The sequence below is a fragment of the Columba livia genome, chromosome 10 (assembly GCF_036013475.1).
Source record: "Columba livia isolate bColLiv1 breed racing homer chromosome 10, bColLiv1.pat.W.v2, whole genome shotgun sequence".
Taxonomy (NCBI): Eukaryota; Metazoa; Chordata; class Aves; order Columbiformes; family Columbidae; genus Columba; species Columba livia.
This window is the reverse complement of record NC_088611.1, coordinates 5,238,710-5,262,024: the sequence shown is the minus strand read 5'-3', so window position 1 is coordinate 5,262,024 and position 23,315 is coordinate 5,238,710. Positions and strand designations below refer to the sequence as shown.

Here is a 23,315-nt window from a genome sequence, read left to right as displayed (position 1 = left end):
TGGAGAAGAGCCCATCAGCCAAGGCGCATCTCGTTATCCGGCCCCTGTCATGGATACCCAGGGGACACCTAGAACAGGAGCAGCACCCACCGGCCCCCTCCTTGTGGCGGAGCTGCCAGCCCCTTGGCTGGCTCAGCTGTGTCCCGGCTCCATCCCATTTTGCACCGGTGGCAGCCCAACACAGCTCACGCTGGCCCAGTCCTCCAGGAAGCCCATATTGCCTTTGTGCATCCCCAATGCCTTGCAACGCAGGGATTCACACAAAGAATCATAGAATGTCCTGAGTTGGAAGGGACCCACGAGGATTATCGAGTCCAAATAAATGGTTCTTTTGTGTTCCCAGTGCAGAACACCAGCCTGTTCAACCACTTCTCCCACCGAAACCGTGCCTTGCCTCAGGGTGTCCTTGTTGCCCTTCAGGCACAGGAATTGCATGTGACACTCAAGTGCAGGTACACCGGGATTCAGGCAATATTTTCTTCCTCCTCCTTCCCTAACACATTTTTTTTCCACTGCTGCCAGTCACAGAGCTGACAGGTGTTTCATGTAGTTGTTAAAATAATCCTGACAGGTTCCTGAGCAGCAACCCTGGGTTTACAGCGTGCTGCGGAACAGCTGGAATTAGGAACTGGGATGGGCTTTCCCTGGGAAACAGCGAGCCTGTGCCAAATTTCACCTGCCGTCTCACTGCCCAGTGGCTCGCGCCCATCTGCAGGTCAATTTTCACTCCATAAATGACTCTGCGAGCATATTTTGTTTACAATTCACCCCTCACAGGGCCCCGTAGCACTGAGTATAAACTTGGTGCTGGACTGAGGAGTACCAACGCCGTCTGGAAACTCGGGCTTTCAAAGGGAAGGCATAACATTTTCAAGCATTAGTGCACTGTTTCTGTTATTAAAAACACTTGAGATTTGAGTTTTGTTGGGGTTTTTGTTTTGTTCTTTTTTTTTATTTGCTTTTTTTCTTTTTGTTTTGTTTTTTGGGGGGGGTTGTTGTTGTTGGGTTTGTGTGTGTGTTGTGGGGTCTTGCCTTTTTCTCTTTTCTTTTCTTTTCTTTTCTTTTCTTTTCTTTTCTTTTCTTTTCTTTTCTTTTCTTCTTTTCTTTCTTTTCTTTTCTTTTCTTTTTATTTTTTCTTTTATTCCTTTCCTTTCCTTTCCTTTCCTTTCCTTTCCTTTCCTTTCCTTTCCTTTCCTTTCCTTTCCTTTCCTTTCCTTTCCTTTCCTTTCCTTTCCTTTCCTTTCCTTTCCTTTCCTTTCCTTTCCTTTCCTTCCCTTCCCTTCCCTTCCCTTCCCTTCCCTTCCCTTCCCTTCCCTTCCCTTCCCTTCCCTTCCCTTCCCTTCCCTTCCCTTCCCTTCCTTCTTTTTCCTTTTTCCCTGTTCCTACCATCTCACCTCACCAATTCGCTGGCTGTTTTGTTACTGTACCTACATGCCAGACCCCCCCGGGCTGACCTGGGACACGGGGGCAAACCCTCCAGCTGCCTCCACCGACCGGCTGCCCACTGAGTCATCCAGCTTTGAACTCACATTGCACAACCCTCACCGGCTATTTTTTAACTTCCAGTACAGGTCTGCAGAAAAAAAACAGATGTTTTCAGTAGCTGTTTCAGCTTTGGAGCAGAAGCTGCTGGACTTAGGGCATTATTTTTTCAGTTACTTCCCTCATTCAGGCAGGATGTTGCGATACGCGGAGAGCACAGAGGATCACGGGCAGCAGGAGCTCATGGTGTTGGACAACGGCTCTCCGCATGACCTGTGGAGCTTCCTTAACCTTGACTCACCAAACTCAAGCCATTTGAGCGGGACCTCCTTTGCCTCGCCTGCTCCTATCAGCCCGCGGCCCCCGATGGGCCCCCCAGCAGGGGAGCAGATCACAGCACCGGCTGCTGTCCCACCCCATGGCACCCTGCCAAAAAGGGGCTCTGGAACGAGCCTGCAGCTCAGAACAGCACCTTACATCATGATTATTCAGTGCTGATGGCCAAGGGATTTATTCTTTCTGGCTGTTGGGGCTGCGCGAGCAGAAAATCAAAGCGGCAGCCCCCAACAGACACGGCCACACCAGCAGAAGCGCAGCGACGCGGTTCTGGGGTGAAAATCAGACATGCCAGCTGGGAAGCGAATGACCCCAGTGTGAGCACACCGGAGGAACGCTGCAGTGGAGATAGAAGCCTCCCAGCCCCGTTATCCACCACCTCGTCCCAGACCCGACTTGTAGCCCTGCCGAGGAGCAGGACCCGCGCAGGCCCTGAGCGCGGCCGGCGCTGTGAGCGGAGGGGACGGGGACGTTTCGCTGCAGGCAGCAGCTCAGCGCTGAGAGCAGACCTGGGGAACCCCAGGTGATTCCTCAGGGCTTTTAAAATGGGCCAGTTCTGCTTCTGCCGTTCCAGACAGAAACAGACTGACTCAGTAGGAAAGCTTAAAATAAATAAATCAATACTGCCGCTTCAGCATGCGTGGAGGCTTCTGTGGCTTGAGGAGGTTGTCCCATCAGCATCTCCTGTCTGTCACATCTACACTCCTACACTCTTTTTCTGCTTCTACACTTCTATTGCAAACAGCTAACCTCTTAGTGTTCACCCTACTTTCCCATTCTTCTGCATATCAGAGTCCCAAATATCCCCATTTCCAGAAAATACACCTGCTTCTCCCCCCCGCAAGAGCCCCCTGCCCCCTTCCCTGCTGATAGTTGCCATCAACTTCTTAAATCTTGAAAAAGTTCAGATATTTGAAGCTGTCAGGAGCTTTCCCAAGTGGGTTTTTGGGGTTTTTTTTGGCTACCTATAAGACACTTGTTTATGGGTAAAAGAAAGGGGTTTTTTTTTATTTTATTCTTAGGTTTTTGCAGTGCCAGTCTGTGGAGCTCATGAATGCCAGTCATTACACCAGTAATAACCACCTGCAAGGAAAATGATCCTTTCTGCCCTGTCTCCTTCTCCTGGGTCCCCTGGTGTTCTGCCCACCAAACCCCAGCACATCTGCAATCATGGCTGTGAGATGTGGTGTTCAGAAGCGTCTACTCAACGGAAATCCCATTGAGTGGAGCTGAAGATCTTTCTTACTCAGCCTCTTAAATGGTCTTTCAGCTATTTAAAATTCCTTTCTCCTCCTGCTGAGCTTTGTTGCACCCACTCACTTTTAAGACAGCTTCCAGTCCCCGGTTTTGAGCATTGCCGGCTGGGATCCCCTGGGCGCAGGAAGGCAAATGGCTGAAGGGAAGAGACAGGAGAACACAGACACCCCCATCGAGAGAGAAACTGCCAGAATGTCATTTCCTAGGACTGAATCAGAAAGTTTGGAACGAGGCGGTTTTAATTGTTTACTGCACTTTCTATTAGGAGCAGGTAATTCATTGGCAGAGTGAGGTCAGCCGTGTTACTGTCTCAGGATAGCTGACTCATTTCAAAAACACATCCAGGCTTGCCAAAACAGGGCGTATTAGCTTCTTGAAGCCCAAAGGGGCCCTGCCCTTTGAGAAGAGCAGGACTCAGTGACAGGACTCAGCTCTTCCTGGAAGGAGAAAATGGTCTTTCTTCTTTTTTCAGTGTTAACTGGATGGACTTTCCCTGCTTTCAAAACTACAAGAGGCCGCTGGCACGTTGCGCTGGACACTGCAGCGCTGCCACCCAGCCACCCCCAAACCCGCTGCCTGGAGAGCGTCCCCTGCACACACAGCCCAGCACGTCACCCCCACATTTCTTTCCATGAGATAAACCCATTTCCACCAGATACCGACCGTGCTCTACGCAGGTGCCACGCTGCAGTTCCTGTGTCCCACTGACCTTCCACTTTTCATTTTTTGTGAGAGGCTGTAATACCCCACAAACCTACTGCTCTGCTATACTTCAACATTTTTCTGCATTTCCATGAGATAAGTGCATTTCAACTGTAGTAGTTACAGTCCTAAAATGACATTTGGTGCTTTGAAGGCAACTGCAAAGCTGACGTGGCCCCCCGTGAAATGAGTTTGACAGCCCTGGTCTATCAGTTTAAAGGGGGTTTTGTAAGTGTCTGAATCGCCGTGCGAATCCTTCTGTTTTCCCGCTTCCCGAGGGTGGGCTCCCTGCACAGCACAGGACGTGCTACCAGAGAGACAAATGCCTACATCACCTATCGAGAGGTTCTTTCCAGAGACACCTCCGCACTCCTGAGCGGTCCCCAGCTGGTTACTCGGCCTGTTCTCAACAATTTGAAGTCTCCTTCCCCAGCCAAGGCCCTGACCGTGAAGTCTGTTATGGGGGAAATGGAGCCCTTATCACTGAAACCACACAGCCCACACCCAAGGCTTCTGCCACCTGCTTTGGAAGAGGCTGCCCGGGGGTCCCCTTTGCAGGAAACCACCATCTTGCCAATGTGAAAGGCCCAGGCAGGATCTCTATTTTATTAACGTATTTTATTAACGATTTTGCAAGACCAGGTGTCCTGCCTAAAGGGATGCACACAGAACAGGGCAAAAAGCCCCTGCTTACATTACCCGAATCCCGGCTGCAAATTCCCTGCCCTGTCCCCACTGGTTGGCGCTGCAGGGTTCACAGACCACCCGACCCTGCCTCAGTTTACCTGTCTCATTCATCTATTTCTAACAACTCCCCCTCCTTATGGATTTATTTAAAGTATGGATTCCTGGCTCTTTGGCTACCCTTCCCCCCAGCTTAACTTTTTAAATACAACAATCGGTTTGCATCCCAGGATTGTTTGGAGAGACTCTGTTTCACACGAAGGATCCACAGCCTGATGTCTCTCAGTCCTTCTGTCCCCGCTGGGACCGGGTGCCGGCTCCCCAGCTTTGTAAAAACCAACATTCCTTCTACAATGGCTCCTTATGGAACGAAGAAATAAACTTAACAGCAGAGTCCGTTACGCTATCAAGTGCTTTATTTTATCAGCATCGGATCATCCTCCATGAGTGCTCCAGCAACTGGATGCTCATGTTGCTTACATTCACATAATTATTACATAGGGATTACAATTTTTGAAAATTTTGGCATCCATCTATACTAAGAAATAACTGATGATGTTAGTTATAATTGTTTCAGTTATAATTATTAGTTAAATATAAGCTAATCTTCTGTCTCTTGTCATGCAGAAGGATCTGAAACTTGAAAAATATCCCCCCGTTTTGCAGGTGGTCAGAAAGCATTTTTAACGTCAATCGGTTAACGATGGGTACGTCTTTTACAACTTAATCACAGTACACATGAATTTGGCAGCTTCACTTCAATTACACCCTTGGCCGCGGAGCCACCCCGGGGACACGGCCCAGGCTCGGAGCGCCCCGAGGCCTCCAGCCCTGGCTGCTCTGCTCCCCGCCGGCCGCAGAGCCCGGGGGGTGTCCGTGGGGGTGTCCGTGGGGGTGTCCGTGGGGGTGTCCGTGGGGGTGTCCGTGCCGCGGCCCCTCAGCGCAGACCCCGCTCGGGCCGCCGCAAACCCGCCCAAGTCCCGGCCCAAGATGGCGCCACCGCCCCGGCAGCCCCGCCCCTGCGCGCGGCCCCGCCCAGCTCGTCAGCGGGCGCGCGGGCGGGGCGGGACCAGCGCCTCGGGCGCTCCCAGCGCGCATGCGCACGCGGGCCGACGTCCGCCCGCGCCGGGGCTCGCGCACCGACATGGCGGCGGCCGGTGGCAGCGGCGGCCCGGAGCGGCCGGACACGGCGGTGCAGCGGGCGGAGCTGGGGCCGCTGCTGGCCACGGCCCTCAGGCCGGGGGAGTCCTGGTGAGTGCACCCCGCCGCTCCTCCCCTCCGCCCCTTTCCCCTCTGGGCGGCGGGGCCTGTGGGAGCGGGCCGGGCCGCGCCGTCGCTGAGGGGGCCGCGCCGGCCGGTGCCGGGTGTTGCAGGTACCTGGTGGACAGCCGGTGGTTCAAGCAATGGAAGAAGTATGTGGGCTTCGACAGCTGGGACATGGCCGGCGCGGACGATCCCTGCCTGTTCCCTGGGCCGGTGGACAACTCTGGTCTGTTTAGCGGTGAGTGGTGCCCGGTGCGGGGGGCTGGGCTGGGCTGGGCTCGGGCACTCCCGTGGCCGTCTTGTGCAGCTTTCGCTTTTGCGGTCCTGTGCTCTGGGAGTGCGAAAGCGGCCGTCCCGGCCTTGTGAATGAGGAGCCGGAGAGGTTCCTGCCGCCCCGCGGGGTGTCGGTGTTTCACAGGAGCTGTGTGTAGGTCTGGAGCAGGAGAGATTGTGTTTGATGCTTTCTCGCACGTCCCTTCTAGATCCAGAAAGTCAGAGTTTAAAAGAACACCTCATCGAGGAGCTGGATTATGTATTGGTTCCCACCGAAGCCTGGAATAAACTGGTAACGTGGTATGGCTGCATAGAAGGACAGCAGCCTATTGTGAGAAAAGTAAGTATGAGTGAACAAAGTTATCTTCAGCCTGGTCTCCTTGCCTGATCTCTGCCAAGCATAGGTGATGCTTATTTTGCTAGATGTGAGTTCAGACAGAATGCACAGCAGCTCATTGGAGATAATATGACGTCTTTTTGCCTTGTTGTCTGAAAGAATGACTTTCCAGTATTACAGTTAAAGGGCCTGAATCTTTAGTGGTTCTCAGTTGATGGGCTATATGGGGTGAGAACCATGACCCTTTCTCTGGTTAGCTTTTGACATTATGGTTGTTTGGACTGGTGCGGTGCCTTTATGTTGTATGGATTAGTTTGTGCTTTGTTGAAAAATGCATGTTGTTAGTCAAGAGCTACAGATCTTCCAGGACAGAATGAGGCATTGGAATCAATTGTGGTTTAGTACAGATGGCTTAGGGACTTCCTATGGAGCTTAAGGTGGTTCTTGTTTATTCTTCCAAAATTCTGTTACTCTAAAAGTCTTGAGACTTATTTGTGGTTTTGTTCTGTAAGTCTTATCTTTGTTTGGCAAACAGTCATTAATGCATTCTGAGGATCTAACCTGTTCCAGAAGGTGTAATTTGCAGGTTGCTATTTTTGGAAATCTGTCAGATGCTTGTTTATGGATAAAAGGTTTTTTTTTTTTATTCTTAGGATTTTGCACTGACTAAATTGCGCAGTGCCAGTCTGTGGAGTTCCTAAAGACTAACTGCTGCACCAAGTGAATAGTGTTGATATAATGTACAGAATTAATATGGGTTACATTTAAGTAGCATTACGTTACAACAGAGGCTGCTGTAAGCTATGCAAGACCCTGGAAAGTGTGGCACCTGAATGGTAAAAGGAAGTGAGATCCCTCTCTTGCAGACCCACTCGTGCTGATCAGTGGTACTGGAACATTGCCATTCAGTGTGGGCTAGAAATTGTGCCTAATGAGAAATTTTGACATCTTCAGAAAGCGGAATGTTCCCAGGTTCACTCTGCTCAGTAGACAGAACTCCTGTGTAAACTGAAAGTGGAGGGAGTTTTGAATGGCTGTGAGAGTTTCAGTTTTGGTTTGTTTATTGTTAACCTGGTAGTTGAAGTGAGTTTTTTCATTTAAAAGAAAACTGTTGAAGTATAGTGGAGTAGTAGGTTTGTGGGATATTACAGCCTCACATGAAAAATAAAAAGCGAAAGGTCAGTGGGACACGCAAGCTGCAGCGCAGCACCTGAGTAGAACATGGTCAGTATCTGGTTACAGAATTCTCCAGGTAGCATTGGAAGTAAAGCATTAAAAGCATTCAGGGACCACAAGCTTAATCCTTTTCCTGAAGCTGGATCAACTGTAATTCTTACATCAAAATATCCATAAAAGTAGGATTTGGGAAGTAATTTTCAGGCATCTTTGTAATTTTACAAGCTGGTTTTCTGTTGCTATGTGCCTGATGGTCAGAGACAAGTACAGGAGGTTTAGATTAGGTTTATTTGTGGTTCAGGTTTCTTTTTATAATCTCAAACCATATTTTTGGGCAGTCTTCTGTAGAGTCCCACTGTGAAGGGCATTAATGTGCAAAGTACAGAACGGTGCGCTGCTTCAGCGGCTGAATGCGTGTTGTGCTCAGATTGCTGTCTGACAGGGTGACCTGAGTTTTACCTTGACAGAGAGCAAGCTACCCGATCAAACGCTGTTTAAACGACATCGGCAGGTGATTAGAGACTCTTGCCATTCCTCTCTCCTAACAGACACAGTTATCTGATCAGAAACTTCTTGGAAGGAGTTCTTCCATTTCTGAATACAGTTCTTATTTATTTGTTTTTTACAGAATCCTGGAGAACAGGAAGTTTCATTTAATGAAATTCCTTCTGAAAAAATAATCGAAAATTTGTGAATTGGTTCCTTTGCACTCTTTAAAAAAAAGAGTCTAATTTACCTGTCAAAAAGCTGTTTAAACGGGAAGTTTTACTTTCTGTTGTAACAGCAAAATACTGAACATCTTTCCAAATGTGTTCGTTAATTATTTACCTTTAAAGCACCTTGCACATCTAATACAACCCTATAAAAGTTCAGAAGAGGAAGCATATTTTAGCCAAATTCTCACAATAAATCTTAGTCTTAGTTCTTTGTTTCTTTCCAAGGCTAAGTAAAGTTTATTTCTGTAAAATGGTACATATGTAGATCACAGCAAGTCTACTGTCACGAGAATGTAGTCGAATAGAATATTTCAGTTGGAAGGGACCAACAGCGATTATCTAGTCCAACTGCCTGACCACTTCAGGGCTGACCGAAAGCTAAAGCAAATTGTTAAAGGCACTGTCCAAATTAATCTTAAACACTGTTACTTTGCAAAATTATACTTGCTGGTTCAATGAAATACCATCGCAGTCTCATAGGCTTCATAGTTCCAAAGAACTATGGAGAGAATTGAGGTGTGTTTTGTTTTGGCCTTCTTCTCCAGTTACATCAGGGTTGTCTCATAACTGGCCTCTGAAATGTGCTTTTCTTTCTGGCATAATGTATTTCATTATCTGTAGGTGAAGAGTGGTGTTAGTCTTGCAGGATAACCTTTCTAAAATATGCTCAAAGTTAGGGGATGGGCAGGTGTACCTACTACAACATCCTCTCAAATGCAAAATTGATTTGAAAATGACTCTGAAATAAAGGCATGTCATCAAGGTGAGTTCTGACGTATTTGTCTGGTTTGGTTTTGTTTTGTTTTGTTTTTAATATATACACCTTAGCCAAAGACTGGAGGCAAAACATTTTTTTTTTCTAGAATGATCTAATTGTGTGATCAAATATTTTTCACGGGTAATTAGCTCGCACTATCAGTTCAGCTGTGATGACGGACCTTTGGAACTTTGCACTGTGGAAGGAAAGCACTGGGATTTATTTAGTTTTAAAAACAAAGCCCCAAAACAAGCTGCCAGAGGTTGTGACTGAATCTGGACTTCAGAGCAAGTCAGCGTTCTGCTTATGGCTTGGCTTGCAAGACTCCTAAAGACAAACTGTTTAGATGAGTGTATCTTTTGGAGGACTGTTCAGTATTTTGTTAATTGCATCTGCCTTCTGTTTTCAGGTAGTGGAGTATGGTCTGTTTGTGAAGCACTATAAGGTTGAAGTTTATCTTCTTGAGCTGAAGTTGTGTGAGAGCAGTGATCCTGACAATGTAATTAGCTGCCACTTTAGCAAAGCAGATACTGTTGGTAAGTGGTTCTCTGATACATTAACCTGTGCTCTGATGCTGCCTCTGGAGATACTTTGTGCCCTCCAGAACAAGAATGATGTTGATAAACCGGAGCGAATCTAGTGGGTACTGATAGGACAGGTGGGGTTGGGGAATGTGATGTGCGAGAAGAGGCAGAGGGAGCTGTGTTTAGCCTGGAGAAGAGGAGGCTTTGGGAGGACCTTGTAGCACCTACGAGGAGGTTACTGGAGCCTGGACTCGGGCTATTTCCTGAGTCATAAACCAAAAAGACAACAGACAACGGTCATAAATTGAAACAGGACAGATTCCAACTGAATATAACAAAAAACTTTTCCATATTAGCATAGCTAGACATTTGAACAGGGCCCAGAGAGGCAAGGGAATCGTCTTTCCTGTAAGTTTTGGACACCTGCTTAGATAAGTCCCAAGCAGCCTGGTCTGAATTCTGTGTTGACTCTGCTTGGAGTGGCTGGACCAGGAACCTCCCGAGTTTCTTTGAGCCACTGTGATTCTATGTGCAACACAGGGAGTTGTGGTTAAGAGCTTTGAGGAGCACATTGGTTACTAACTCATGTCCTTAAGAAACATCCACGTCACTCATGTAAAGCAGTTCTGTCTCTGGTTCTCCTACGATTCCTTCTTCCCAGTGTGTGCATGTTTTAGACACCTTCTTAAGGGCTCTTCCTACACTTCTTCCTGAAATGTCTTCTCCCTCTTTCTCTCTGTGTCATCACTATATTTTTTCATGTAAGAATGCTGAATGTCAGCTGTCATATGTGTCCATAAAGATCCTTTATTTCACTTTGGTGATGTATGGCTTGACCATAGTACCTGAAAACACTCCCTTCTTGAACCTGTGTTTTCAAATGGAGGCTGTTTCACAGAAGTTGGCCTTTGGACAGGAACTTCTAAATGTGTTCTGAATGTTACTGGTTTGAGGACTTGATGGGCAAATACATGACTGAAAACAGAAGTTCTTCATTCTTTCAGACTAAATATCAAACAAGCTACATGAGCAATTCTAAATTTCATAATACAGTTTCTACTCAAAGGATTTCGAGGGATCAGGGATGTATCTGTTTGCTGAATTTCTGGCTTGCCAGGTTTTTCAAAAGCACTCATGTTTTAGGAATCTTGGTGTTGTTTGTTTTGTTTTGTTTTGTTTTCCTCCTGAACAGCTACCATTGAGAAAGAAATGAGAAAACTATTTAATATCCCAGCTGAGAAGGAAACCAGGCTATGGAACAGGTATACCAGTAACACTTACGAGCAGCTCAGCAAGCTGGACAGCACTGTGCAAGACGCGTGGCTCTATCACGGTCAGGTGAGGGGCAGAACTTTTTGGTGTTTGCTTTTGGTGTGTGTTTTGTTGGATTTTGTTTGTTTAGGTTCTTGTGAACTGCTTTCGCTGATATGTAATTTTTTTTCACTTTAATGCACTTTGAGCAAACATTGAAAATGTGGCTTGTTGAGGATTTTGCGAAATGTGTAGCAGACTTGCAGTTACTTTTCTTTATTATCTGAACTCTCTTTCAGGTTGTTCTAATAGAAGTGAAAAATGAAGATGGCACGTGGCCTGGGCAACATTTCCTGGCAAAGTAAGCAAGCATGTTCTCAAGTTTTCTGCTGTTTTGTTTAGCTTGTTTACTTGGTTTTGGTGGACACATGTTCTCTGTGAAAGCCTGGTTATCACTGGCTCTTTTGGATTTCTTTGCTTTGGGTATTTTGAAGGAGGAGAGAAAATCTTCAGCAGAAATGCTCTTTTGGTGATTCTGCTGCTGGTTTCTTGTCTTAGTAGCAGTCTTCTTTTGTAGAGTTGATTTCAAATAGGTTGTCTAAGCACTATAGACACCTAAGCTATTTAATGCTTACGAGATGAAAGTGCTATTTACATTGAGCTAGTGTACTTAAAATCTGCCTCTGAAGACTGCACAGCAGGGAAAAAATAATCTGTCTTGTACCATTGTAGAACAAAAAGGATCTTGGAGTGTATTTCCAAAACTGCCAGTAGTGAATGCTCAGAGTTCTAGTAGTTCCTCCTTAAAAAGGGTGTAGAAATAGCTGAGCAGCCCCTCCTACCACCAAAGCCAGTTATAGAAGCCTGTAAGTATTGACACAGATACTCCCTCTCTACTGTCTAATTTAGAGATGAGTAAGAGAGTGACCGATGAAATATTGTGTGTATAGAGTGAATGGTGTAGAATGGAAGTTGCATGCAGTGATAACGAACTGCTCTTAGCAAGTCATACCACAGAAAGTAAAATTCTGTGATTTTACTAGGCTGGTGTCCTACTCCTTTTCCCATGAGCAGGCCATCAGATTTACATTGATAAAATGTTCTTCTGCACAACACAGTTAACTTACAGAAGTTGCTGCCAAGTGATCTCATTTGAGATCAAGATGTTGCTCATCTTAAAGAATGGATCAAATAAGTCAGTGAAACCTGTTTTGAAACAATTATCTACTTCTGAGAGAGAAGGCTGGGTAAAAGGATCAGGAGAGTGTTCATGGAACTGTAAGAGTGCAATGTGAAAAGCATCTAAACATTCCTACCATGTGCCTGACCGAGTACTGGTTGATGGTCAGTATTAGAGATACAGCGGTGCAAGACCAGTTATAACCTTTCGTTTCAATGGGAAGCAAAGCTAAAAGGGAGCCTGTAGCATTTCCAGTCCTCAGTCTTTCCTTTTTCAGCAGCTAGTCTGATAGGTACTTTTAATTAGCCTCTAGTGATACTTGAATGAAAATGGTTATCAGTATGCAGATTAATATTTTCTAATGATGTAGAAACAAAGATTTGTTTATTATAATCTAGAACGCATGAAATTGTTTGCCTTGATGCTGATAATGGTGGCTGAAAGAATTGTAGTAAGTCATACATGTAGGATTATTTGTTCATTTGTCTTGGCTAACTACCTCCTTTGCCAGGATCTCTGTTAGTTAAGAAACTAAGATGTATATTCCACATTGGCTTAGCAAGTTCTACTCCCTTGCTCTTGTGGCCTTATTTAGTCTTGTAGGTTAAATGCATAATAACTGTTTGTTCAAAAACACTCTTTGGGAGGACAAAGAGGGGAGGAAGCAGCTGGACTGCCCCTCCTCCTCAGGACTGACACTGGTGTGTGCTGATCAGCACACAAACTGCTGATCGAATCAGAAGGGCCTGTTGAAGTGGCCAGGGCAAAGGCTGTTTCTCAGGAAAGCAGTTGTACTTCACTGTTTTTGGGTTATAACGAGTCCTGCTAGACTAACTTTGTGCCTTCCTGTGCCAAGGGTGGCTGTGTCGTATATGGCAAGTCGGATAGAAAGACTGGACTTGAAAATTCTGTGTTTGAAATGGAAGGAGGAAAAAGTTGAGAACTTATTCTTTCATAGATGTATGATAACAAAAAATGACAGTGAGCAAGTTTTCCTGTTAGGTTCAGTGCCATTTTATGACTTTAAGCTACTAATATTGTACAGCCATTGCCTTGATAACCCCAAGCCCACATACGAATCGCACTCGTGCTGTTGAAGATGATGAGGAACGCTATACTGGATCTGGCCCCCGTGTGCCCAGTAGCGTGGGCAGTAGCAGATGAATGTAGGAGGAGTAAAAAAAAGCTCCCTGTAAGAAGAGGGAGTAATTAGCAATGTGTCTGCTGTGATAATACTGCTGTGTGTCCATAGCCTGCAGTTCAGACTTTTCCTGAGGTGGCTGAGTCGAGATATTTATGTTGAAATATATGTTGACAGTCTGGGGGGGCTTTTCTTGTGCAGTTCTGTGCTTCATCTGTTGCATGTCATCACTGCTGTCAAATAGGAGTGGGCTGGTGACAGTCTAGGCTGGATCATTTGTAGATGTTAGGTTTTTTTCTGCTGCCCTTCCAAAGGTTATTTCATAAAGCTTTTAACCTATTTTTAAGGGGTTTATGTTCAAAAGAGAAATAGTGAAGCTCTGTTTTTCTTTGTTACATAATATATTTTTAGTGAGGAAGCTAAGTTTAACTTTTCTTTCTTGAATCATGGCGTTGCTCCATATTAATGTGTTTATAATTGCTCTGTGCTTTCCTTTCACGACAGTCATAATTCTGAAGTTTATTTGGTTTTCTTCCCCTTTTTAACATATCTTCCTATAAATGCAGAAATACTTCATACTCTTTAGTTTGTACTTTATTCGATGTTTGAATATTCTCCTGCTAGTTCTCATGTTTTATTGAGAATCCTTAATTTTTTCAAGACACTCCTTTTATTAAGGCTAGTTTAGTATTTCATTTAGTTTTGAATACACTCTAAATTCCACCTCCCTATGAAGTTGAAGTCTAGGAAAGCATAGGGTAAAGATTTCTTATTAAACTCAGGTTGAGTCTTTTAGTTAAGTTAATCTTGGAGCAGCACGGATTTAGTTCCCTTGGAGAGCAGCAGTGTAATAAAAAAAAATCATTAATAAAGGTTTTCTATATAATTAAAATGGCTGCTTGTTTAACTACGTTCTTTGATTTCCGCGTTGATATTTTAATTTTATTTTTCTTCCGTTCTGGAAAGACGAGATGTCTGCAGTGATGTGAAACGTTGCCGGCATTCCAACTGTTTCTGTGAGCTGGTAAAAGACTCACTGACCTGGAGCGCAGGGTTCAAATCTCAGTACTGGGTTGGGATGCAGTTTGTCTCTCCACGAGCGTTTGTGTGCATATGGGTGTTGCATTAAATCAATACTATGTGTTTAAGACTCCAGAAGCCAGAGGGATGGTAGAGTTCCCAGCCCAGAAGAGTGTCAATGTCCTCTCCTGCGCGCTGCTGAGGTGTTCGGGGTAGGTGACCCTGTGCTAACATTGCAGGAATTAATTCTGGAGTGAGGGACGTTCTTGTCTGTAGGAAACAGCTGATGCTGATAGCAGAATCGAGTTGCAAGCTGCGTTAACAGCATGACTAAGAAGGATAAGTGGGACTATCACTCTGAAAACCTGTTCTGCTCTTTTGTGAGGCTAAGCAAGTCTGTCATCTTGATAAGCTGTTAAGTGTTGTAAATAAACTTACATTTTGAAGTTCTGAAGAATCCGGCTCCTAGCTGCATCTCGTGTCAGCAGGAACTGCAAATGCTCTGTGCTCAGGTGTGGTTTGGAAGAAAGTTGCGTAACTCCAGATTTTAATCCTAGCTCAGGAAAACATTGTGTTCCAATATGCTTTTTCTCAGCTGGAGAAAATACTGTTTAGCCAAGACCATAGGTAACTTTATATTTGGAGTTCTTTCTTTCAGCTACATCGCTTTAATAGTTAAAAGCTTATGAGAGAGATTTTCTGTGGTTGGAGTTTTGATGATGTAAACCAAAGGGATGCAGAGCGCTCTGCTGTTTGTGGAGGAACAGCGAGCAGCCGCATTGCTGCGGGTGTGCCGAAGAGGCCTCGTGAAGCTGGGAGTTCACGGCATTCCCTGCTCGCAGCATCTGCGTGGGGTGGGTGGCTTCCCTGTCCTGAAGGCTCTTTCCCACCGTTGGCTGCTTGTCAGAGGCACTGGACTCCTACCGGGGAGGCCACATCTCCACGTCTGGCAACCTTACGCATGTTTCCCCAGCCAGCAGGCAGGCTGGTGTTTCACAGAAAAACCCCTCCACAGTAGTCCTTGGCTGGAACATTGAGAGTGTGCCTGGCCACTGCTCTTTGTTAGTTTGCTGCTCCCTAAGGAACAAAGTATTTTCTTCTTGTTGTAGTTTGAAAATGCTTTTATTACTAGAGGAGATTTCAGAAGAGGGAATGGATTATACTCCAGAAACTTCAGAATTGGAGGCATACTTTGTTTCTGAAGGGGAGTCATACATGGAACTTAGTCCTCTCTAAGTGTTACACAGAAAAAACTCTAAAAATGAAATCCTGAGCTAGCAGAGTTCCAGCTCAGTCCTAGCACACACTTTTTTATCATGGGTATCATTTTATTAGCACAAATAAACAAGAAATTGTGTCAGATCTATAAAAATAGCACATTTTCCATCAGGTATTGCATTTGAAAACAGGAGTAAAGTTGTATTTAGCATCTGCCTGGTAGCTGCCTGCCTCCCTTTGCAATACATAGTAGGAAAATACCTCTTGGCTCTTTGGCTGCTGTTTCTTCTGCCTGCTCTCCTGTTTGGCTCTGTATACTCAGTGGACTTTATTTTCCCCACCTGGCACTGTCCTCAGTACAAATGTTGAGTTGTTGCTTAGTTCACCCATCTTGTAACACAGGAGGATTGTCTCAACTGCTCTGTCTTGATTTAGGCATCTGTTCAGCCCCACACAACATTCAGTGGTATTGCATGCCAGACATTACTGTACAATTTTAAGACCTTAGTGGTTGATATGTATTATGTGGGTACATAATACCATAATTAAATGCTCTTTCATATTTAAAACTCATCTCCTTCCCCCAGTTCCTTGTATGCCAATGATGTCAGAGGATCCCTTCAGCAACAGGGCTAAAAGTTTTGTGGTCAGATCTTTATTACGTGATTTTCAAGTGCTTGAGTTTGCATCAGATGAGTATGTAAGATAAGGAGGCTTTTGCATGTAAGAACTTTCTAAGTGAAAATCCACTATGGCCTCTGCTTTGCATATTAAATATAAGTTCTAGCTTCTCCTGCTTTGACAAAAACTTGTCACAGTAATTTTAATGGTGTGGATTTGTGTTGTGGGGTTATTTTTATACTGGTAGTTTAAAGGAGGACTAATTTTACTGTATGCTCTGAAGGCAGCCTCAACTGAATTGAAATACTTTTCCTATCTCTGTCTTCCAGTCACTTGCAAGCCGTTTACAGTATTTTTTTTCAAGCTGTTCAGCTCAGCAGTTTTTCGGTTTATTAACCATATGGCCTCACAGTTTCTGTACTGGGTTATTCTAATTTTGTCCTCTCTAGGCTGCTAGCCTCCAGATTTCTCCTCACTTGCCATTTGTGTGGGTTTTTGAAAGGTTGTGTGGCAAGATGTGAAACAACTCTTTGATTGACAGGGACAATGTGTGTTGGTATTGTGAAGCGTGAAGTTGTGTACGTGGGGATGGAGAACATGAGCCCAAAATAGATGCTGGACTCTGAGGGAATGTGATTGCGGTGTTGGTTCCGTCTCCTGAATGTGAGCTCCTGTAAGAGCCTTGAGGCAAAAGCAAACAAACAACCTCAGTGGTTCAGCAGGGAAACGCTGGGCGTGCATCAGACGACTTGTGATCACTGGCACACTGCTAAAACCGTGTGTGAAATGATTGTGTCTTGTGAGGTTGTCAACACATTTGAAAAGTAGCCTAATGAGAGGTTTTGGAAGGAGCCAGGTGAATTGTTGAAGAATTGGCAAGTATTTTTTGTGCTAGAGGACCTAGAAGTCACGGCATCATATCAGTGAGAAATTCAAAAGTTGATTTTAACACTTAAAATCCTCTGTGGGATATGAGAAATGGAAACTGAGGAAGGAACTTGACAGGCAGCAGATGGAGATGAGCACAATCCAGTGTCCAGGTGATGAAGCCAGATACTCATGCTGCAAATAGAATGTAAGTTTCTCCTGACCATTAGCATTATTGGTCATTGCAACAGGTTATCTGTGTTCTGCTGGATTGGCTCTTGCTGATGACTGTGAAACCATGATGGTAGATTTTTCTAGAAGAGGTATTTTGGCTCAGATGGGAGTTATATTGAGAGGCTGGAGTTGTGCTTAAGCAGGAGGCCTGATTCAGCAGTCACACCTCGCCCATGCACGGTTAGATGAACTTTCTTTGCTGTAGTTTACTCCTGAATAGATTCCCCCAAGATCCTTGGTGATTTTGTGACTTGTCTCTTATCTTTGCTTTCTGATCCATTGTTTTAATCTTCCCCTATATTTCTTACATTTTGTGTGTGTAGCATGTTATTGAAGTACTTCTTGGAACTCCTCAGTGGCTGTCTGACTCTTCATAGTGCACTGCTGCTATGCTTCTGTTGAACGTTCTGAAATCCCTTAAGGGTTGTCCTCCTTTTCTTTTCTCCCTATTAGATTTTCTTCATTTTATTTTCTGAGCATCTTATCCTGTTCTCTCACTGGGATCACACATGTCAAGCAGACATGCTACATTTTCAAGTCTGGCATTTTCTAGATTGCCCTTCTTCTAGATAATTCACTTCTTCTTCAAACTTTGTGAATCTATTAACACACTTTTTTGGCTCTTGTTAGCTTAATTATTTTATTCTTGACCTTTGAAACTCCCGCATGTGGAGCATAAGCCTGATAGTTGCTTTAGTCTAGACCCTCTTGTTCTCTCATTGATCTTACATTTGTGTCCAGGTAGACTTGAAGTTTCACCTCCAATATGTAATGACCAGGCGGTTGTGTGTTGTCCCAGAAATGGTTGTCTTAGTGATTTTGGTAGACTGGCTCATTGTTGCTAGTATACTTCCCAGTGTAATTTTGGTTGTGCTGGCTGCTGGGGTTGGTTGGTTGAGGTTTTTTTTAGCGTGCTTCAGGTTTAGGTTGTGTTTGTGGTTTGCGTTTTCGTGTGGAAGTTCCTGTTTTAACTTGTTTACTTCTGGGTTTATTTTACTGCTGTCATATTTCCAAACTGGCGAGGCTGTCCAGCTGGTTTGCTTCCTCTTGGCCACTGTGGCTTTTTCTTTGTCTTGTAGTTTTTGCTCCACAGAAGTTTGCCAGCATTGTGTTCTTAGTAGCATCTGAGCTATGAATATTCATTTTATGTTTGTATTATTTGAGAGTCATGGCCACATTGAAAGAGATCCAAGAAGAAGCTGAAGCTTGATGGCACTATCCTCTGCTGTGCTTGGGCTGGATCAGCCACTGTTGGGTGGCTGTTGGTGTCTTGCACCTTTTTGCATTCAGTTGTGCACGTTTATTCAGGTAGAGATGGAGAGAGTAGACCATTTCCCAGTTAGAAATGAATTGGTATCATAATAGTTTCTTTAAGCCTATTTATGTAGCACTATCTGATGGTTTTGCTTTTTTATGGAGCCAAAGCTGTGACAGAACATGGTTGAGTTTTAGAGCCTTGTTGGTCTTTTGTAACACTGTGTTCAGGTTCTGTTCTGGACCGGGAGAACAGTCGTGTGGAATAGCCTGGGATTCACAACCGGATAGACTTGAGACTTAGGAACTTTTAAAATCCATTTCAGTATCTCCAGTCTCAAAACACTGAGGGTTGCTGAGCGCACTGCACGTACCTCGCAGTGTGTCTGCCCTCCAAGCAACGTGTAATAGTTGTGTCAGCTAGGCTCAGTAACAAAGTTTGTGCCTGCCCTGGTTATCTTTGTACTAATCAATGGTTTGTTTGAGTGGGTGGTTTGGTTTTCAAGTAGGAAGGACTTTGCCATTTTTATCATGGGGTGAGTGTTTTATGGTCATAAGATTGGGATTTTTTTTGCTCGCTTGTTTCAAGATGTTTTGCTTGTAAACGTCAAGCTTGCTTCCCTGTCACTCCTCCAATCTGAATTACATACTATTTCAGTCTGGGACCCAGATTTTGCTCTAAGCAATAACTGTTACTTCTGATACTTTTGTCTGAGGTTCCTCTTCCAGACAAGTGTTTGGAAGTGTGATCACACAGATCAAAACAGTAAATTCAGTGTGGGAGAAAATAACTGGAACGTGGCAAGTCCTCAGAGTTTTGTGGGTGGTGGGGCTGGAGGTGAGAAAAGTAGTAGCATTGTTTCTACTTCTTTTTCCTTTCTCCCAGATCAAGCACTGCAACTAGCAGAAACTTTACTACCTCTTCAAAATCATCAGCAAGTTCTTATTCCTCAGTGTCTGCCACTTCTGGCATTACTAACGGTGATAGCAGTAACTCCTATGGACTGAACAGCTCCCACTTGGGCAGGGGGTAAGAGCAGGAATGTTCTTTTTGTTTCTTTGTCCCTCATGTGAGTGAATACTCCTGTGCACCCTCGCCTGTATAGAAGTGGAGTGTGGTGGTGCCCTGTGAGGAGTTCTGCTACTCTTCTGTACCTGTTTATCAATCTTTTTGCTTTTGAAACCGCTGCGTTCTGCTGTTCCCTGCTCACTTGCACAAGTAGCGCATGTTCCAGAGCTTACTAACCGCGGGGGCACTGCCTGGTTTTTGAGGTGATGTGGGGTATGAGGGAAGGGATTAGATTCTTCGCTCCATCTGCCAGCGTGGTAGAAGCCTTTCCAGGTAGAAATCATAATTTTTGTATTAGTTCTTAAAGTTTATCATATAGACTCTTGCTGCATTAGGGTAGTGTGCTGTGTACTTGTAGACAGAGAAAATTAATGTGTTATGAGGCATACATTAATATAGTTAATTTCAAAAGTTAGCACATATACTTCACATTCCTTGTATTCAGTAATAGCCACTATGAAGAAGCAGAAACACGTAGGCTGGTTAAACAATTTAATTAAGCAGGTTTTTTACTCCTATTTAGTGTGACTCTTAAACAGTATCGAGCATTGGTGAACTCATTGTGGAGTTCACTGTGTTGTCTTTCTTCCAGAGGCTCTGGATTTGTCTCTAACTCTTACAACTGCAGGGACGGTGCTTCCCTGTCACAGCCTGGGCTCTGCGGACTCAGTAACCTTGGAAATACCTGCTTCATGAATTCTGCGTTACAGGTGAGAATTGGCAAGAGCCCTCTTTAGAATTAAATAAGAGTGCAGTCTTGCAGAGATTGTGAAATCTGGGGAGAGGAAAACGTGTTTTAATGTGATTCAGTGAGGAGACTGCGACTGGAATGGAAGGGAAAACAGAAAAGCACCCAAACCAAACAAACAAAACCAGCAACAATGCCCTGCCAAAGAATAAAAAAAAGAAAAACCAACCCCAAACCAAAAAAGCGGTTCATATTTAGGTTAGCTTATGCTCAGCATGTTAGTACTATAAAACATAGCGCAGTGTGGAGGAGGCCTGGATCTGAAATATGTGGCTGCTGAAAGGGCTGTGGGGGAAGCCATACCAAACAGATGCTTAACTGTAACGTCAGGTCATAATGCTGTGTCCTGGCAAAAGTGGCCTGGTGTGGAGGACGTTTTAACCTGTGTGTGCAGCATAAGTGACATGAGCAGGGGCACTGCACACAGTTCTGGGGTGTGTTTTGGTGTTTTGTTTGGTGTGTGTGGTGGGTTTTTTGATTTTGTTTTTGTTTTTTTTTTAATTATTACTAACTATATGTATATGTAGACTTCGTCTCACCAGTTTTAATAGCTTAGTACACGTTCTGATGTGAAAGCTAGGTTTGTTATTTCATTGTTGCACAGATTTATTGTCCTCTGCAGTAAGTTCATCTTCTTAATGCTTTTTCAGTGTCTGAGCAATACCCCCCCTCTGACTGAATATTTCCTGGAAGATAAATATGAAGCTGAAATAAATCAGAACAATCCACTGGGGATGAGAGGAGAAATTGCAGAAGCCTATGCAGAGCTCATCAAACAGATTTGGTCTGGGAGACACTCTCACGTGGCCCCACGTATGTTTAAAGTAAGTGGCAGCTAATATGTCTTCCACAGACTTTGGAGTTATGAAAGCAATAATGATGGAATAGCCTTTCAGTTTGGGCTCCCTTGCACTTGTCATCTTGAGTTGTAACATTGTACTGAGCGTAATTCTGCGAGTCTGTTGGACTCCTTGTGTTTATGAGAAGACTAGTGATGGTCGCTAGGACTGAGCACTCCTTTAGCTAATTGCTGGTTTTCCTGTGGGACCCCTTTCTGTATTTTTTTTAGAAGCAGGAACACTAAATGACAGTGTTGTGAGGTAGCACTTATGAAGTAACACGCTGTATACAGGTGTGCTGTTTCTGTCTCTCACTAACTCAGACTGTTATCTATCTTAGGTTTGTATCAAATTTTTTAGACTAGCTAGAGATTACTGTGGGAAGGATTTTAAGCTTAGTTTTAAGCCAGTTAGTTCATAAATATCTTCTGCAAGTGTTTTCGGTCTTGCAGTCCACCTGCTTCAAGATGGTACCTCATAGCAAGTCTGCATTGTGGAAACTCTAGGTTTTTGAGAGAGAAATTAAAGTAAAATGCATCAGGCAGGTTATATGTACTGATTGTTTGCAGGTTCCTAAATTAATATTGATAACTTAGATTTCTAGTGTCACAGCATTTAAGTGCATTCTTCCCTCTCAACAGTAGGGGGAAAAATAGTTGTGAAAATTATTCTGCACCCTTAGTGCATTAGCATCCAGCTCAGTGTGTTCTGCTGCTGACATAAGGTGGCATGGAGTTGATCTCTGCAAAAGCCAGGGTGTGAGTGCTTTTATTTCTGTCTTTCACGCATAGGTGATGCTCACCCCTCTCTGACTTCTGCTTTTGTGTTTCAGACGCAGGTTGGACGATTTGCTCCTCAGTTTTCAGGATATCAGCAGCAAGATTCGCAGGAGCTCTTGGCTTTTCTGCTAGATGGCTTGCACGAGGATTTGAACAGAGTGAAGAAGAAGCCCTACTTGGAGCTGAAGGATGCCAATGGCAGGCCCGATTCGGTATGCTGCCCTTGGCTGAGGACGGGGCAGGCCGTGCTTCTGAGGCAGTTTAACTGGGTTTTCTGACAATTCCTGGCCTTCTTGCTCACATGCCACACAAACATCTTCCCTACAAAGCAGTGTACCTGGGAGCAGAGAAGCCTGTTGTGCTGTATGGCCCAGCTGACTCTTTGTGACACCTCGTAGCATGTTGCTGTTGCTCTGTCTTACAGCAGGATGTCTGTTCCTCTGCAGAAAGATGTGCTTGTCATAGAACACTGACCTGGTTCGGCAGTGGGAAGGAAGGCAGTTGATCTTGTGACGTAACAGCTGTAGTTACTACCATAACCTTTCTTCCTAACTACTTAGGCCCACCATCTTCTACAGATAAGACTGAGCAGCAGCTTTTAGCACCAGTTTGAGGAGAGCGCTTTGTGCATAGGCCATCGCACTTGCATGTAGACCTGGGTGGGATCGAGAGTGCTCTCACGCGGAGGTGCGGGAGTGTCCCTCAAATAAGGGTCTGAGCACGTGCCCTGGTTTTGGGGGTTACAGACAACCAACCTGGTGTCCCACTGGTAGACAGCAGAGTGTCAAATGTAAGCGGGTCTTGTTTTTTCCCCAAGAAATGTTGGTAATTGTGGGATGGAAAGGATGCCCAACATGCCTTAATTTTATTTAAGTACTTCCCTACCCTGATGTAGGAGATACATGTGTATTTCTGCTTTGCATCCCTATCACTGCAGTTGTTGGAGCTTATTACTCTGTTCCCATCTCAGCATCCTGGTCAGTGACAGTAACATTGCAGTGTATGTATATCTATGGCACTTAATTAATTTGAGGTGTACATGAAATTTACAGTATTGTACCATAAACTAAGAGTCTCATGCGGAGAAGAACCTCTGGTTGCACTGAATAGATAAATGCCAGTTATCAGATGCTCTTAGGTAAGGAGTTTATAAGTTGTGTCGTTAAAGCCTTCAAGGGATTGTAATTTGTCTGCTTTTTATACTTCCTTTGTGAGACACTGACCATCATTTTCCCAGGCGAAAAAAGCAGGGGCAGCATTCTGTTCCTCGTGGAGGAGAGCGGGGCGGATCCTGTCAGCAGCTTTGTCCTGAAGAGCAGCCTGTAACCCTGTCACTGTCCCCTCGGCTCCGTTCGTGCTTCTGGCGTTGTGTGCACCGAGGAATACCTGACCAAGTGACCCTGCTAAAATAGATATATTACATTTGACTTGATGTAAAGCCTTAGTTTCATTGAGAAAAAAAAACCCATTGTGTTATGTTATGCTGGACACACTGGTTGATCCCCCCAAGCCTTTCTGTGAAATTTACTCATCAAGTGTCAGTTGTCTGAGTTTTCTTTGACCCTTGTGCTTGCCATGCTATTGATG

The 23,315-nt window shown here is 44.7% G+C and overlaps 1 protein-coding gene across 3 annotated transcripts in view; it reads left to right on the top strand.

Moving 5' to 3' along the window:
* The first annotated feature begins 5,542 nt into the window (after nucleotides 1-5,542).
* USP4 (ubiquitin specific peptidase 4) overlaps nucleotides 5,543-23,315 on the top strand; it is a 36,423-nt gene continuing 18,650 nt past the window's right edge. For 2 of the 3 annotated variants that reach the window (XR_010475018.1, XM_065075031.1), the window contains exons 1-10: nucleotides 5,543-5,712; nucleotides 5,835-5,962; nucleotides 6,207-6,337; nucleotides 9,393-9,519; nucleotides 10,700-10,845; nucleotides 11,058-11,119; nucleotides 19,180-19,323; nucleotides 19,955-20,072; nucleotides 20,761-20,934; nucleotides 21,782-21,940. Coding sequence is in view for 2 of the 3 variants with exons in the window: in XM_065075031.1 (XP_064931103.1) it covers nucleotides 5,558-5,712; nucleotides 5,835-5,962; nucleotides 6,207-6,337; nucleotides 9,393-9,519; nucleotides 10,700-10,845; nucleotides 11,058-11,119; nucleotides 19,180-19,323; nucleotides 19,955-20,072; nucleotides 20,761-20,934; nucleotides 21,782-21,940 (1,344 nt within the window). In the remaining variant the exon portion in view is untranslated. The remainder of the gene's footprint in view (nucleotides 5,713-5,834; nucleotides 5,963-6,206; nucleotides 6,338-9,392; nucleotides 9,520-10,699; nucleotides 10,846-11,057; nucleotides 11,120-19,179; nucleotides 19,324-19,954; nucleotides 20,073-20,760; nucleotides 20,935-21,781; nucleotides 21,941-23,315) is intronic. The other variant, XM_065075032.1, reaches the window with a different exon arrangement.